Source organism: Wolffia australiana, chromosome 4, assembly GCF_029677425.1.
Source record: "Wolffia australiana isolate 7733 chromosome 4, ASM2967742v1".
NCBI classification, from domain to species: Eukaryota; Viridiplantae; Streptophyta; class Magnoliopsida; order Alismatales; family Araceae; genus Wolffia; species Wolffia australiana.
The window spans coordinates 15,949,692-15,967,500 of record NC_135838.1 but is presented as its reverse complement, the minus strand read 5'-3'; the positions used below and the strand labels follow the sequence as shown (position 1 = coordinate 15,967,500).

General features: G+C 41.0%; 2 protein-coding genes across 2 annotated transcripts in view; one reads left to right on the top strand and one right to left on the bottom strand.

Annotated features, from left to right (window-relative positions):
- Positions 1 to 1,820, top strand: part of QRT1 (Pectin lyase-like superfamily protein) — a 2,951-nt gene extending 1,131 nt beyond the window's left edge. The window contains exons 3-5 of the mRNA XM_078574655.1: positions 1 to 191; positions 1,119 to 1,354; positions 1,419 to 1,820. The exon at positions 1 to 191 is cut by the window's left edge and continues 16 nt beyond it. Of these exons, the coding sequence (XP_078430781.1) occupies positions 1 to 191; positions 1,119 to 1,354; positions 1,419 to 1,566 (575 nt within the window). The 3' untranslated portion in view covers positions 1,567 to 1,820. The remainder of the gene's footprint in view (positions 192 to 1,118; positions 1,355 to 1,418) is intronic.
- A 1,530-nt stretch (positions 1,821 to 3,350) lies between these two features.
- LOC144702087 (Agenet and bromo-adjacent homology (BAH) domain-containing protein) lies at positions 3,351 to 7,171 on the bottom strand. The gene is made up of 5 exons (XM_078573962.1): positions 6,443 to 7,171; positions 5,231 to 5,418; positions 4,466 to 5,161; positions 3,974 to 4,193; positions 3,351 to 3,888 (listed from the first exon to the last, which is right to left on the bottom strand). Exons 1-5 carry the CDS (start codon positions 6,735 to 6,737, stop codon positions 3,500 to 3,502), a joined length of 1,788 nt encoding a protein of 595 aa, XP_078430088.1. The 5' UTR covers positions 6,738 to 7,171; the 3' UTR covers positions 3,351 to 3,499.
- Positions 7,172 to 17,809: the final 10,638 nt, after the last annotated feature.

Here is a 17,809-nt window from a genome sequence, read left to right as displayed (position 1 = left end):
CTTACCCTGGAGCGGCGGGAATGCAGGCCGTGGCGTTGCGAGTGTCGGGAGACAAGGCTATGTTCTTCAGATGCCGAGTTCTGGGCTCGCAGGATACTCTTTTCGATCACTCGGGCCGCCATTTCTTCCTTGATTCTCATATCCAGGGCTCCATCGACTTCATCTTCGGCAGCGCCACTTCCCTTTACCAGGTGACGTACTCCAATGTTCAGATCGAAACTTCATCATCTTCTTCTTCTTCTTCTACAGCTTCTTCTTGTTCTTCTTCTACATTTTCTTCTTCATCTTCTTCTACAGCTTTTTCTTGTTCTTCTTCATCATCCTCTTCTACGTCTTCTTCTACAGCTTCTTCCTCTGCGTCAACAGCTTCTTCTTCTTCTTCTTCAACAGCTTCTTCTTCATCTTCTTCTTCGTCTTCTTCTACAGCTTCTTCCTCTGCTTCAACATCTTCTTCTTCTTCTTCTTCTTCTTCTTCTTCTTCTTCTTCTTCTTCTTCAACAGCTTCTAAAGTTTCTTCTGCTTCAACAACTTCTTTTTCTTCAACAGCTTCTTCTTCATCTTCTTCTAAAGCTTCTTCTGCTTCAACAACTTCTTATTCTTCAACAGATTCTTCTTCATCTTCTTCTAAAACTTCTTCTGCTTCAACAACTTCTTTTTCTTCAACAGCTTCTTCTTCTCATTCTACAGCTTCTTCTTCTAAAGCTTTATCTTCTTATTCTACAGCTTCTTCTTCTTCTTCTAAATCTTTTTCTTCTTATTCTACAGCTTCTTCTTCTTCTTCAACAGCTTCTTCTTCTTATTCTACAGCTTCTTCTTCGTCAACAGCTTCTTCTTCTTATTCTACAGCTTCTTCTTCTTCTTCTTCTTCTTCTTCTTCTTCTTCTTCTTCTTCTTCTTCTTCTTCTTCTTCTTCTTCTTCTTCTTCTTCTTCTTCTTCTTCTTCTTCTTCTTCTTCTTCAACAGCTTCTTACAGCTTCTTCTTCTTATTCTACAGCTTCTTCTTCTTCTTCGTCAACAGCTTCTTTTACTTCTTCTTCTACTACTTTTTCTTCAACAGCTCTTCTTCTTCGTCAACAGCTTCTTTTAATAGAGGTTTTGGATGTGTTTCTGCCGTTCAGGATTGCACTCTGCGTAGCATAGGAGAGAGCTTCGGGGCAGTGGCGGCATCTCAGAGAAGCTCGCCGGGGGAGGGCTCGGGCTTCTCTTTCGTCGGTTGCCGGCTAACCGGCTCGGGAAATCTCTATCTGGGAAGAGCGTGGGGAGCCTACGCAAGGGTGGTCTACTCCCACTGCGTCTTCGACGGCGTCGTCAACCCGCAAGGGTGGAGCGATTGGGGAGACCCTTCGAGAAGAAGGTGAGGCTTAAAACCCTAACCCTAACCCTAATTTCTTAGGCCGGAGATCTCACGCTTGTCTCAGGACGGCGTGGTTCGGAGAGTACGCGTGTCGAGGAGAAGGAGCCGACCAGAGAAGAAGAGTGGGTTGGGCAAGGTCGCTGACATTCGAGCAGGCTCGGCCTTTTCTGGGTCGCGGCTTCATCGACGGAAGTCGGTGGCTGAGACTGTAGCTCGCGGCTCGTTCTTGCATGGCGTGTAAATTCACGGCAGAAAAGAGAAAAAGGCGATGATGTCGTCACTGGATAGTAGATACCGCGAAAGATGAGAAATTTTCTCTAGAAAACGAGAGGATCTTCTCGAAATGGGCGGGGAATCGATTGCGTAGTTCTCGAAGCACTTTCGTTTGCAGAAGGTCCATCACTCACGCGTTGTGCGAGCAAGGCCCTATAAAAGCTGAGAGAAGAGTTACTTATCGTTCTTTCAGTCGTCCAGCTGGCCAAAAGAAATCAATCGATAGGCATTAACTATAGGGAGGATCCTCCTCCTCCTCTCTCTCTCTCTCTCTCTCTCTCTCTCTCTCTCCCTCGCCCTCTCTCTCTCTCTCTCCCTCCCCCTCTCTCTCTCTCCCTCCCCTCTCTCTCTCTCTTTCTCTTTCTCTCCCTCAGTCCCTCTCTCTCCCTCTCTCTTTCTCTTTCTCTCCCTCAGTCCCTCTCTCTCCCTCCCCCTCTCTCTCCCTCTCTCTCTCTCTCTCTCTCCCCCTCTCTCTCTCCTCTCTCTCTCTCTTTCTCTCTCTCTCCCTCCCTCTCTCTCCCTCTCTCTCTCTCTCCCGCTCGCTCTCTCCCCCCCTCTCTCTCTCTCTCTCTCCCTCTCCCTCTCTCTCTCTCCCTCTCTCTCTCTCTCTCTCTCTCTCTCTCCCTCTCTCTCTCTCTCTCTCTCTCTCTCTCTCTCTCTCTCTCTCTCTCTCTCTCTCTCTCTCTCTCTCTCTCTCTCTCTCTCCCTCTCTCTCTCTCTCCCTCTCTCCCTCTCTCCCTCTCTCTCTCTCTCTCCTCTCTCCTCTCTCTCCTCCCTCTCTCCCCTCTCTCCTCTCTCTCCTCCTCCCTCTCCTCCCCCTCTCCCTCCCTCCCTCTCTCTCTCTCCCTCTTTCCCTCCCTCTCCTTATAGTTCAGGGACGCGGACTGGACTATTTTTTCATCCCAGGACAAAAAATCGTCCCGTCTGAGAATACGGATGAATTTAGGGACGAAAATTCTTCCCAGGGACCACCGGACAGGATGATTTTTGTTCCGTCCGGAGGTCTCGGACGATGGACAAACAGATGTGGACGAAAAACTGCCGGATTTACATCCGACGGTTGAGACCTGGCCTCGCTATGACAATTTGCATCAAGGTCCCTGTATTTTATCGCACATACAAACTGATTCGGCTCAGATTTAATTGAACTTATGTCCCTTTGCATTCTCTCTCCTCCATATCTACCTTTAAAACTTAGAAAAATCTATATTAATATATTTAAAATATAAAATGGGTTTTTTTCGTCCGGGATGAATTTCGGGACAAAAATTCGTTCCAGGATTGGACGGGACGAAAAACCATCCCAGTATGATTGGACTGAACGGTGTTTTATCGTTGGACTAAAAACCGTCCCGTCCTTCGTCCCTGAACTTACTCTGAACGTCGGACGGGACAAAATTCGTCCCGTCCTGTCCATCGTCCATGTCCGGGACGATCCGGAACTATACCCCTCCCATTCTCTCCCTCTTTCCCTCCCTCTCTCACTCTCTCCCTCCCTCCCTCTCTCTGTGTCCCTCCCTACCCCTCTCTCTCCCTCTCTCTCTGTCCCTCCCTTCCCCTCTCTCTCCCTCTCTCCCTCCCTCTCTCTTTCCCTCCCTCCCCCCTCTCTCCCTCTCCCTCTCTCTCTCTTCCTAGTTATTGGGTTTCAGCCATTTTTTGGCTATCCCTTCTAGATAAAGAAGATCCCCACACCTCAAACCATGCGATTGCTGAAAACAGGGGAAACATAAATGCTGTCAAACCGCTGGTTTTTCCAAGAGCTCTTCTTCATGTACATCATTCACCTACATCCATCAGTACCTTAGAATCCAAGATAAGTATGCTTCATATATATTTACAGAAGAGAAACTTGAGCGACAGAGAACGGCCAATCTAACAACCAATCTTCCCAATGTCATCCTCCTGGCCATCTTCTCCCCTTCCCTTCTCATTGTCAGTCTCTTGCTTGATGCTGTCCTCGTCTCTGCGCCGCTTCCTAGCATAAACTTTGGTGACGTCAGCCGCCGGTATATTCCTATCACAGTCAGCGGCGGCGACGGCGGCAGAGGCTTCCTGGTCAGAAATGTCAGAGCTGCCCAATTCGGACGCTCTTGTAAGGCTGGGCAGAGACGAAGCCTGCGCATCTTCACTAGACGAGATGATAGGCGATGGCAGAACTGGTAATGCAAGCGGCTTAGCCTCAATATCCACCCACCCATCCATGACCCAGTCCTTGGATACCCTCACATCGCTGCGCAGGCAATCAAGAATCTTGTCTTCACCTTCATTAACAATTCAGATACTGCATCTCAATCTCGGCTAAAGTCATGAAACAGTAAGAATATGTTCAGTTAAAGGATTTTGTACCTGGAAAATATACTTTTAAGATGTTGGCAGGGCCGTCATCTCCGACAACTAGCCCTTCCCACCAGCCATCATTCCGCCAAGCGTCTACAGCTGAGCCCATCTCATACTTCATGGATTTGGATGCATCGTCCAGCAGGGGACGTGGTCGGATCATGAGCCGGCCCACCCGCCTCCATTCCAATTTACAAGGCGTCGCCCGCCGATATATCGGTACCCACTCCTGCAAAAAAAAAATATATCTTCTTGACATTGTGTCGTATGTAGGCATTGCCTATTCATATATGTTACCTTTAGGAATATGATTGCTACTTAGCTTTATGATATAAATCACACTATCGCTGTTTAGTATCCAATAACGGTATCGGTTTCTGTCAGTTAATATCAACATTATTGTTATCGTATATGACAGCCATAGCCATTATTGTATATGACGACGGGCAAAATCTAGTTCTATGATTGAAAAAAAACTAATGTTTGGAGGATCATGCATACCTCGAGATTGCCAAAACCATCTTCAATAGTTAGGTCATCATACCGAACCTTCAACCTCCTCTCTGATAGCTTCAAAACCGTACCCCTGAACCAACACCCTCTGATTCCACTGTCTTGACAAAGTAGCTCCACCTTCTCATCAGCTTTAAACGGTGGCACGCAACAAGAACTGGGTTGCATCATCTTTACACTCAACCCATTCCTCTTGGACGGCCCAAATCTTTCATCCTGGATAGTTGACCACGTCAAACTCGGGCGAACTCTTCGCAGAGGTTCTTCGTGCTCATCAGACAAGCAAATTTCCAAGCATGCAAGAATGGACTGATCGAAATACCCATGCAAGGAGCTCAGATCGAAGGGCCTGAACTTGTTCTTACTGTATTGCCGGTAGCAGAGGTAGATGCCGGCCGAGCAAGCATATGGGAGATTAGCCAAGCATTTGTCATAGTGTTTGGGGTTTAAGATGGTGGCCAGGTCATCTAGACACTCTGCACTGATAACCTGAGTATAAGGGGTTATGAAGACCTCTTGAGGGTGCGGTGCTGGTGGGGGAACGATGCCGACCACTTCCTGGTTCTGATGAAACCACCTCACTCTGACCTTTTTCTGGCCCTTCTTGTCCTCATACATGTCCTCTAAGTAAGCAAGGTAGTGGTTATCTTCTCCCTCAGACATCACAATGACGAATGCATGAGTCTGCGAATCAATAAATCAACCAATCAAGAAAAAATAAAAACTGAAAAAAAGAGAGAGTAAGAGGGGTACAGCGATAGTGGTTCCGTTACGACAAAACGCTTTGTAATGTTTGAGCTGCTTGCTGCAAGTCCATGGCATGCCGAGCCAGAAGATGTCTGAACAATAGCTTCTCAAGTGGCGTGTCGAGCGGTCCATGTTTTTGTTCAGACAGGGTTCTAGATCATTGATTCCATCAAGAGGACCAGTAATGGGTGAGCCTGTTAAGAAACAAGGAAGTTAGAGATCTTTCACTGGTATAGATTTTAAGTTTTAACGCATGATAATACCAACTCGCTTGAGAAGCAGGAAATAAACTTGCTAAGAAATTATAATAACAATAAATAATATTAATGAAGTGTATATCCTCGAGCAGCGGTTTGATCTTGGGTAAAACCAATAAAATCTCAAGGATGACAAGAACCCTAATCCTAATTAGACGGCATTGGTTAAAATATTCAAGAACCTAAACGCTACTCCAAAGCTATGATAACTACATTCCCCGGAACCTCCAGAAAAAGATAGGCTGTAACTCAATTTAATTGAGAGTCATTGTGCACATATAGTTCCTCGGAAACCAAAAAATCAAGAGGTTTATCAGATCATGTACGGAATTCTATCGGACATAACACGGGTCCGAAAATCAATATTCCAAGAAGTTATTTCTAGGATGATCAATGTACTATTTACACAAAAAGTGGGTTGGAAACTCTCGAACAGTACAGAAACTCTTTGATGCTTTAGGAGATTAAATCAGCAAGCATATGGTCAACTACAGAAGCATGGATGGTGACCTTAAACATACCTTTCCTCGGATTCCAAAACCCTAAGAAATTTATTTCACGTCAAAGATGGGTTAGAACCTCAGAAACCCTTAGTTACGAAAGATTAAAAAATATAAAAGCAAAGAATCTATGGCATCTGCCAGATATTAAGACCAATCTTCGTAGTATAACATCCAAGTGAACAAGCGCAATTTCAAAAGTCTGAGTTAGCTCAAAATGTGAGGGATAGAAGATATCACAAAAAGAAAAGCCGTCTGAATAATCTCCTACCACGAAAGAACAGGCTAAATGAAAATCTCAAATGAAGCATGTCACTCCAGATGGTTGAAGAATAGCTATAGGATCCGTAAAAAACTTCCCCAAAAATGAAAACTTTACAACAAGACAATGAAAGCAGAAAATGGAAACTTCTAATCTGAGTGAGATAACGGAAAATTTAAAGTCGAGAGAAATCACTCACTCGACGCATCTCGAACGCAGGTCTGCTTCGGAAGAAACGTCTTCAGCCAGTCCACAACCTCCCTCCTCGATCTCCACTTCAGATTAGAAGCAGCCGATTTTTCAATCCCGGCTTCCTGCAAGAATTCCTCCGCAACAACATAGAGCATGTGCCTCAAGCTCCTCTCCGTGCCCACGGCCGCGAGACAAGAATCCCCAGAGGAATCCTCAAGAAAGAAATGAACAACGCGACTGCCGCGTTCTTGAGAGACGAAGTGCTCCCTCCACTCCACAAAATCACGCCCGTTCATACCCATGGCGAACTTCGATCAACCCAGAGTTAAGAACGGAAGAAAATCAAGAAAAACCCACCTCACAAGAAGAAACGCCGCCGCCAGCGGGTGCATTCTCGGATCTTTTACGGGTAATAGAGTTGGCGGCGGCGGAGAGGAGGTGGGCAAAGATCAAAAACGGATTTTTGGGGATGAACTAGGGCTTCCAAGGCTTCAACCAGCAGGGGAACAAATGAAAGTAGCGGAAAACCCCGTTGGTCGCCCTGTTCTGGGGCAGGCGATCCATCGACCTACCAGGCAGGCTGAAGGCTGAAAAGGGTCTCCGGCGAAGAGGGTAAGGAGAGCGCTGGAGAAGAGGAGCGAGCGCTCTCCCTGAAGAAATCCCTCGGCGCCGGCGTGGGCATCAGCGCAAAGAGACTTCCGCGTGTCAAGTAAATGAGAAGAGCTGTTAGAGAAAGGCTGTCGGTAGAGAGAGAATGGCAAGGGTGGGGGGGAGGTTTTCTACTGAACTGTTTTTTTTTTGTGAAAAAATTTTTAAGGAGTATTTAGACTATGTTTTTTGTAAAAATTTCAAGAAGAATTTAGTAGTCTCTGTTTTTTTTGTGAAAAATTCAAGAAGAATTTAATTGTCTCTGTTTTTTTGTAAAAAATTCAAGAAGAATTTAGTAGTCTCTGTTTTTTTGTGAAAAAACCAAGAAGAATTTTGTAGTCTCTGTTTTTTTGTGAAAAATTCAAGAAGAATTTAGTAGTCTCTGTTTTTTGGTGAAAAATGTTTGCCCATGGAATAATGTTTTTCCACTAGCTGATTCCTCATGAAGTTCAGTCTTTTGAGAAATCGTTTAGCGATTTATGCACTTGTCATGGTGAGTTTTGAGGCATTTAGAAGGATGTTTAGAATTTTCTCATATCAAAACTGGCTGAATTGTGACCTTTGAAGACTGAAGGTTGTGGCATTGACTTTAATAAATTCCGCTTATTATTTTGAACACTATGGTGACAATGGGTCCAGGCAAGCCCGGGTGGATTCATCTCATCTGATACATTACTGCGCGGATTTTTTCTAGTGACAATGCAAACCTTATCCACTTATTATAATGAAACATTTATGGGAAGCATTAGACTCGCTTACCAACCCAACCCCAGCCAAGCCCATTCCAACATTCGCTTGATGATGGCGCACGCGACCACGCACTATCACCGGACGTGACACCACTACCGCACGAGACGTCCTGTGTCATGACATGTCGCCAACATCATCATCAGAACCGGGATCTGAATGTCATTAAAATTAAATTTGAATTTTACAATTATCTTATGGTTTCTCTTTCCTCCAAGGCCTATACATAGGCGAATGTTGTAATGGACTACTTGGTGAATTTATTTTTTTGAAATTGAAGTTTTCTTCTAAGAGCATTTTACCCTAGTCTCCTCTCCACCACCGACGTCGCCGCTACTAACCGCCGCTGTCGCTACCGTTGTCAATAGGAGGCCTTCTTACTGGTATCGTCGCTGCATGCCGCCGCACGCGCAACCACCATGTGCAGCGGCTCGCCCACGCGGCCACTGCACACCACCGCCTGTCCACGCGACCGACGTGCGCAGCCACTCGTCGACGCGGCCGCCATACGCAGCCGCCCGCCCACGCGGTTGTCCACCCACGCAACCGCCTGGCCATGCAGCCGCCCCCGCCCCCCATGCACCTACTGCATTCTATATCCACCCCCCCCCCCCAACTGACCGCGCAGTTGGATCCGTGACTCCTAGTCGCAGCGCATGTCACTTGCCCTTGCCAATGACGCATCAAGAATTTCCTGCATTGCCTCTTCGCACTACTCTTGTGCCAAAGGTCCATTCTTCCCTCTTTGGTGTCGGTGTTTCTCGTCCACTGTTTCTCGTCTTTTTTCCATCGCCGTCTGACTTAGTTGTATAGGTTTGAATCTTCCCTTGATTGATCGTTCGAGATATCGGATTTGGAGCTTTATTTTCACTGCGGTGGTTGTAAGACAGTCCTCCCACCCTCGACCGAGGAATGGGGCTGCACCATCAACATTTCACCAGATTTAAAATGTTCGAAGCCGATCGTGTTGATTTGTGGTATGTTTATCGATCCGTAGTTGAGTTATCCTATCCTACTCGTGTCAGTCCTAGTCATTTTGCATCACTTGAGTTAGTGTTTATTGACTTAAGCCCTCAAAGGATTAGACTACCATTGGCCAACACAACTTGACTTGATAGTCGGCTATGGGATTGACTTGATACTCTGATAAGATAGAATATATGTCCGACCACTTCCAATTTTGGTAACATGTCATTTGTTGATTGATAATGAATTATATAGAGGATTACATATATTTTTTTCCTTCTCTTTCTCTGTGTACTCCCTCTTTTTCAAAAATACCAGAAAAAAAATCTAAAATAGATTGATTGCGAACCTTGAATGAGAATCTTCAATGAATGAAGAAAAAAATATCTTGGTCCTAGAGGAACAAGTTGGTGATGTTTAGTGCTAGAACAAAAAACTGATAAAAAATATTGAGATTTTTTTAGTTTTGACAAGTGATTGGTTGGAATCTAACTTACTTCATTGAGGCTTAAAATAACTAACCAATTAAATTTATAAAATCGATTTCAATAAAAGTGTGAAATTTCCATATCAATGAGTCCTAGGCTAAACACAGTTTTTAAACCAAATTTTGTTATTTTTTGTGTAATTTTAAGTATGAAAATGGATTATACCATTTTGAGGGTTTTTGTATGATCCTTGTACTAAAATAAATATGCAATAGTATTTATAAGTTTAAAATTTTGGGTAATAATTAGGTGAAAAATTAGAAGAGGTTAGACATGTTGGGTTCTGGTGCCTTGATTGAATGATAGAAAACTATTTTACATGTGACAGAAACTTTGATCAATTCTAAATCAATATATAAAACATAATACATCACATGTACCTTGTGCATAACTTGTTCTACCCTTGACTTTCTCACATTGTGATTGATTTGCAGTCATTCACGTGCCCGAACTCTATAAGTATCTATGCTATCAAGTTGCCCTTGGATCTCCACTTCTTCTTCTTTAAATCTTCTTGAAAACCTTGTAAACCTTTTCACCATGGAGACTCTCTTCTTGGATGAGTGGAGAAGAACTCAAAAACAAAAATAACCTCCCTTCTTCTGGCTAGCATGGGTGCCCAAAATGGGTGCTCATCCCCTATTTATATTTTATTTATATTTTTTCACAAAAAACCCATAGAGTAAAATAAGTTTACCAATGCCCTGAAGATCTTAGGCCCATATATATTTCTAGTTAATAACTTCAGTGGCCCAATAACAAATATTAGCCAACCTTATTAATTAACTATATCAACATTTATATTAATTGACTAAGCATTAATTTAACTGAATCAATAGGTTCAGTTTCCAGCCCCTTGGGTGCCAAGCTACACCTCATGCTCAAGAAGCATCGAGTAGTGTTCGAACTCTCTCATGGAACCTTTACCGTCATCAGTTAATTTATTGTATATTTATAATATTTCATATGTGCGAGACTCCCTAACGACTTAGGGTATGGTTGATCACCAAACCCTAATACATCATTCGATTAGTGTTGATGCATAACAGTGATCATGAGAGAATGTCTTCTCCAATATCCTCTCTATCATGGCCATTGATGAAATCAAAATGAGGGGTAAAATTATATCGTTATGAAATTGAGTGTGATCAATAATCTTTATAAAGCTTTACTTATAAAATATTTTGAGTAGTTAGTGGTGAGCAAGGGTCGTCACCACAGGGAACGGATACTAGGGTTTAAATACTCTTTAAATGATAATTCAAGAGTGATAACACCCTAATTTCTGTCTTTATTTCATGTTATTAGCATGATTTTATGCATTTAAAGAGCATAAAATGGGATTGTTATCATATATTTACATGAAAATAGTGTTTTCTAGTGATTTCTGATTTTTTCCTAATTTTCTGCTAATTCTATGAATTTTAAAGGATTTATTGAAGCTTGAAATAATTATTTTTGAATGAAAATGGCATATTTGATATTTTATTTCGACATTTATCAGCATGGGAATGAATCAGTGAATTTTCTAGACTTTTTTACGAATTTTTAGGATATTTCTGAGATTTATTTGAAGATGAAATGTATTTATTTCAAGGAAAAAAAGTATATTTATAATAGAAAAAGAAGTATTTTTATTATTTTCAAACTTTCAAGGGCCTTTTTGCGAACTTTCGGTGCAAAAAGACCCTGAAAACAGCTCTCGGTCGCCACTGCAGGCGTAAAGATCCAATTTAAAATTTTACAGGATTTTATTGCAATTTTTAATATATATTTTTAATGTTTTAGGAGAAATCGGAGGAGAGAGAGTGCGTCAGGGGCATATACACAATTACTTTTGGGCGGCGTCCAAAAGCAATTCCAGGCTTTTTAAGGACTTTTCTACAAAAAGGAGGATTCAAAATGCGCCAGCCAATGAGAGAGCGACACGTCATTGCGTGTTTAAAAACGAAACTAATAAATAAATCAATTTTAAATCCAATGGATTAAATTGGTTTAAAATTGATTTATTAATAACTTTTGATCCTGAAGTCCGATTGAGATGATTTTTTTATGGATTTGTTCGTCTTGATCCCCTATTTCTATCTGTATGGTTGGATCATTAAGATCTATCCTACATTGATAGATAAATATTAATTACTAAACGGGGGTAAAATGATGATTTTTACCATATAACCTAAGTATAAAAGCTAAATTTCGAGAGGGGGAGCTCATTCTGGATGGTGCTCTATCACAGCTGTAAGACAGGGAGGAGCTCTAGCTTGGATCAAGTTATCTGGTACTTTTTTTTCCTTCATTGTATTTGAACTTTTATGCATTTTGAATGAATTAGGTTAAGTTGTTTGTTTCTTTATCTCTATTCTGATCTGAACTTCTAAATCGCTTGGCTTGAGCGGCATGTACAAGCCCTCATTAGGATTGAGAGGAGAAATTGAGGGATTTACCTTGGCATTCAATTGCATTCCAAAAGAAAGCTCTAAAAAATTTAGTTTTAATTCTTAGGAGATTAAGATTTCCCTTTTTATTTCTGATTTAGCAAATTCTCAAAACCAACGAAAACTTAAATCAAAAATTTCTTCCAACCTCTCTAATTGAATTCTTTGATCCATCCAATTGGATGAATTAATTCAATCTAGAGCCCACATTTCTTCTTTTCATCTCATCTCTTCTACCCCCCTCTCTAAATTCTCACCTAATTAGGGTGACTTGATCCTCATTGAAGATCAAATTCACTCTAATTAGGATCTAAAACACCAAAAATAAAATCAAATTGAAATTCCTACTTGCCTCCCTTGGACGACACTCATACTTATCACTATACGTCTTAAGTGGAGTTCTTATAAATTTTATTGCATAAGCCAAAATCCACAACGACAAGGGCTAAAAATTGCATAGTTTTTACCCCTATTTTTGGCTTATCAAAGAGATATGAGATGATATACAATATAAAATAGGAGATTTTTTAGTGATGAATATGAGGCGATGTAAGGGGCCCAAAGTAGGAGGCATTCTTACATAGAGACCTACATGCTAATTTTTGAGGACATGCCTGCATACTTGGACTCCTAAGGGGAGATTGAGTTTGTATCATGGACATTCCATGCATTGTGGGTGGTGACGCCCGACCATGATTTGTAAATCTAACGCTTGACCATTACTGGTGCTCATGCTCATTGGCATGCAAGTGCGACAGATTAGGGCTGGTTGTGGATGCAAGCTATGGTTGTGTTCACAGGCTGGCTGTCGAGGACGCACGCGCACATGCACTCCCCATCGTGCGTGCAAGATAAACTGTAGGGCGCAGGCACATGAGCACGCAGACGCCTAGCACCACGCACGTGAATTCTGAAACAGCTATGCGTGTAGGTCGCTCGTTGTGCGCGAAGGGTGTAGGGCAGGAGATATTTTGCCATGAGACTAAGGCATACCGTAGAGAGCGCACAGAGCGTCGAGACGGTTGCGGGTAGTGCTGCAACACGCATATCCAATACTTGGGGCTGAGCATGGTAACTCCAATGTGGCTTGAGCGGTAGATGTGTCAGTGCAGGTGATGGTGTTGCATGGAGCATCGAGGCTTGAAATGAGCACAAGGTTGCGGCACTGAGAGCATTAGGACGGATGGTACAACCGACTAGCAGATGCACTGCGAGCCATGACCCACATGCACTCGGCGCCCAACCAGGGATCACGCTTGTAGTAGTAGTGTCTGTAGGCTGCAGGCGGGGATGTGGGCCTCAAGGCGCAAGAGCAACACTATCCAACACCGCATGTTTCACCCATTTTGTTAGGTTGGTATCATTCTTGGTCTTCTCCCATGTAATATTCATTACAATACAGTGTCCCATTGATTCTAAGGGTCTAGCCACACCCTTTCTCCCTAATCTCCAAGCAACCAAAAATTGTGTAAACAGACTTTTGATGCACAAGCAATGGATGTTCGACATTCCTGCCCAAGCGTTGAGGCCAGTATGCATTCAATCCGAGAATTGTTCTTCGCTCTAGATTGGATCGCGTGATAGATGGTGAGAGGGTGGTAATTCCTATTTAACAAGGATAATATCAATAATAATATGAGAAATAGGTAGGAGGATATTGATAAATCATATGGAAATGAGAGTGTGAGATAGTTGAATATGTGAAGTGATGATGGATGTAAGAGATGAAGACAAAGATATGATGATGAAATGGGTGAACGGATGTGAGTAGATATGTAAGGATGATAGTGAAATAGAATGGTGGAAGAAGAAATGATAATCATCTAACTAATGTAATGGAAGAATGGATGGGTGGTTGTGAGATGGAGAAGAGGATGATGGCTAGGAGATTTTGGGTTTTTATATGGAAAAAAAGTGATGAATCGAGCTCAAGATTCGATTTGCCTTAGATATTGGAAGATGGTGGTGAGAATGAGATGATGATGGAAATAATTATGGAGATATAACTACAGATATATGAAGGAGTGAAACCAATGTAAGGCAAGAGACTAACCTTAGATCCCTATGTTACACGGGGATCAAGTTGTTTTCCTCAAGCAGATCAGCCTCTTCACTTCTATGTTCATCTTCCCAATCACTCAAAATACCAAGAACACATTGATGGAGCTTCAAAACCCCTTTATGAGGAAGTGAGTTCAAAGATAGTTTTTAGAAAAATCTGAGGCTCTATTTTGGAGATCCAAATGTTTAGATAAAAATAAGTGAGAAAAAGGAAGTTCCTTTTAACACAAAAATCCTTTTGGATTGTTATATATTGCAATTTGAATTTAGATCATTCTCATCCCTCTGATTCTCTCTCCTACGATTTAAGAAAATTCAAAGAGACATTAAATAATTCCACAAATAGATATTAATTCATAAAAGTGTTTAAAATATATTTTTTGAATTTAAAAATAATATAACTTCAAATATAATGCCAAATAAAAACATAAAATAATGTATTCCAACTCAAAATTTGATGTTCATTCAGAATTTGGTATCAAAAAAATCATTAAAAATACTTAAATTTCATTCAATTCAAAATAACATTGAAAAAAAGAATTGAATCATTTTAGGCTTGATAACACACATATATAATTACTTTAATACAAATAAACACATAAATATGGTCATATTAACCTACTAAAATGCGTTAATGAGTCAATCTCCTCTTATAGCGAGGGTGGATGATCACATCTTAATCACTAAAACATCTCAGTGGGCTTCTTCCTACGTCCAGACTACAACTTGTTTGATTCTATCATTAGGGACTCGTAAGTCATAGTCTAAACATAGTTGACCATCTATGAGATGTCCTTGGTGTCTTTAATTAGTGGATCGCATATACAACTGTGACATGAATCAACCTGATTAATGTTTAGATATAATACCATTACGTGATTCTTCGAACCAATTTAGTGAAATCTTTCTCCAAAGAGTACCCACTCTATGCCCTTAGTGTATTCACTCTAACAACCCCATGAAAAAACATGATTATCATATAAATGAGATCAGATAGCTCTGTTCTACATGGATAATTTGGTATTCGTCTTGACTATCAATCATAATTAACTAGCTCACTATATTATGATCTCATCATAATTAACTAGTTAATTGCATGTATTCATACATTTCATTATAGATATATAACTGGAATAATAATGAAGTAAAATTTTATTCAATGAACTGAAATAAAACATAGTCGTGTGATTTGACTTGACTGCCACATAATATTCATCAAGACCTTGGAGAGCAGGAGGGTTGACTACTAAGTTGGTTAAGCTTAGAGAGTGGAGGATGCTGACTAGGAGATAGAAGTGTAGAGGAGAGAAGCTAGAGGAATGAGGAAAGGTTGGTTTCAAAAAAGGGTTGGTGAAGCAAAATTAATGAAGAGAGAAAAATAGTAAGAGATGGATTATGAATTTAAAAAAGTAGAGTGACACGAGGAGATGCTTTTGGTGTTTTAGAGGGTTCATGATACAAGATTAGACATGCATATGAGCTAACTCACTCACCTTGGTTTGTATCTTTCTTCGAGTTCTAGATCTTTAAATTTGTCAAGTAAACAATACATTAATAGAAATGATTCACCAAATAGAACTTCAAACACCTTTTGACTTGCGTAAAGTTTATTAATACATCTAGATAATGATGAAGGAAGCACAAAAAATGAGGAGTGAGAAAACATAGTTCTTAACACATAGGTCTTTAAAAACCCTAAGATGTCTCTCCCATATGTGGAAATATATGTGGCCGGCAAGCCAATCACACACTCCACATCTCGTTCCATGTTCATTAATAGAACATATTCATTATAGTACACATGTGATGCATATAATGAAGTCCATGAATACATGATTGGACTTAGTGAATTATGATGAGATCGTAATACGGAGATTAGTAGTCTTTAAGCATGTGTTATAAACATTCCAATTCAAAGGATATGCGAGAAGGACATCAAAGTACCCGAATAGAATAGCACTATCTAGCCTCACTCATATGACAAGTATGGTCGGTCTCGTAGCCATTAGTGTGGAGACACTAAGGATAGATAGTGGGTACTCTTTAGCGAAAAGAGTTCACTAAATTGATCCGTACGAATCCCTGAATGGTATTTTACCAAACTGTTGATCAGGTTGATTCATGTCACAATTGTGTAAGTAGTCCTTAGACTTGAGACACCGAAGATGTCTTGTGGATGGATGGTTGTTACTTTGACTATGACCAACGAGTCTCTAATCATGGGATTCTAAACGGTCTTAGTTCGGGTGCATCAAGAAGTTTACAAAGGCGATTGAGTGGTCAAGATGGGATCGTCCACCCTCGATATAAGAGGTGACAGGTCAAGGAAGACGACGCAATGAAGTCCTTGGCCAACGACGCAATGAAATATCGAAGAAGAGTTCTCCGATGATTTCCGAATGCATCAGTATTAACTCGGATGATCGATTAGGGTTTGACAGTTCGCCATACCCTAAGTCGTCCAAAGGAGCGTCAAGTGGATGAGGAATTATACATACACGGTAACCGATGATGAACAGGTTCCATGAGTGAGTCGATACACACTCCTTTGTATCTTCTAGAACACGAGGTGTAGCTTGACACCCCACGTGTTGAAGACTTGACCTATCGATTGGGTTAAATCGATCTGATGTTAATTGATCTATATGAAGATATAGTTAATTAATTTATAAGGCCAATAAAGGTTATTGGGCTACTGGAGTCGTTAACTAGACTAATACACGGGCCTAGACGTAAATGGTCTTTTGGACGTCGAAAGATATACTTAAGCTTTGGGGGGTTTTATGAAAAATACCCACTTAGTATAGATAGGGTAAGGCCCTAAACAAAATTCACCCGGGCCAGAATTTTTCAAGGGCCTTCTCCTTCTTCTCCACTCTCCCCACACCCCTCTCCATGCCTGATGCGATCGAAACAGCGTAACAACTATGGTGGAGGTAGAACGGGGCTCGTCAAGGAGGAGGAGGATATTTGACGTGCCGAGGATCGTGTGGATACGTCTAAAGGCTGCACATGTGAGCAGCTCGACTCGTCTTACTCTAGGATCCAAGAAATCACGGATGCGATCCGTGTAAAGGTACTTGTTTCTATGGTTTTTGTTGATGTCGTTCGATTCGTTCAAGTCTTCCGCTGCAAATCATTTCTATTTATTCATCCATATATAGGCCTCTAGAACCCAACAAGTATTTCCAACACTTAAAACACTACCATTGTTCCAATTACAGCTTCGTGTCATGCACAATGTCAGTACGTACTCAATACAAACTCAATTTTTATTAAAAAAATACACTTTCAATCATTCAATCTTCATTTGGATAATTGGATCATGATTTGGACACCATATTAATTCTTCAGGTTATTTTTCAGCCACCAAGGTAGTTACTTTCTTTTCTTTATACTTTTAAAAGAACATTATTTTGGGATTTGAGACTAGAACCCAATCACTTGTTCTGTATATTGTTCAATGTTCACTGAAGCAGTATAATCACTTTGATGCATGTTTTTGTTGGGTCATGCCATGATCACCAGATAAAAATAAATCACATAATGTAGTAAATACATAAACCAGATTCAATATTTGAATTTGTAAATCGACATAGTCCATGATCATAACACCTAGCATAAAATCAAGTTATTATCATATAGTTACCTGAAAAGGTTGTTTCAATGAGAAGATGCTGACGTCTAGACATATGCATGTGATCCTTGACATAACAAATCTCTCTTACTTTTTTTGATAACAGCTCCCCAGTTTTTGTGAGGATAATCTCAAAAACTCATGTCACACTAGGAGGAGAGGCACTCAAGGGGAATGGATAATAAGCTTGGCCCCAAGTAGAAACTTGCACGGTCGCCCTCACTTATGACTTAATACTTGTATAAATGACAAGGTCGAATGAACGTTATTTGTTTGATGATCTAAGACCAAGTACGAGTCTTTGTGTGTGACCATAATAACTCTATTATTTCAATAACTCTTTATTGACTAAATTTGTTTACTATATCTAACGGATATATATGAATTATTTT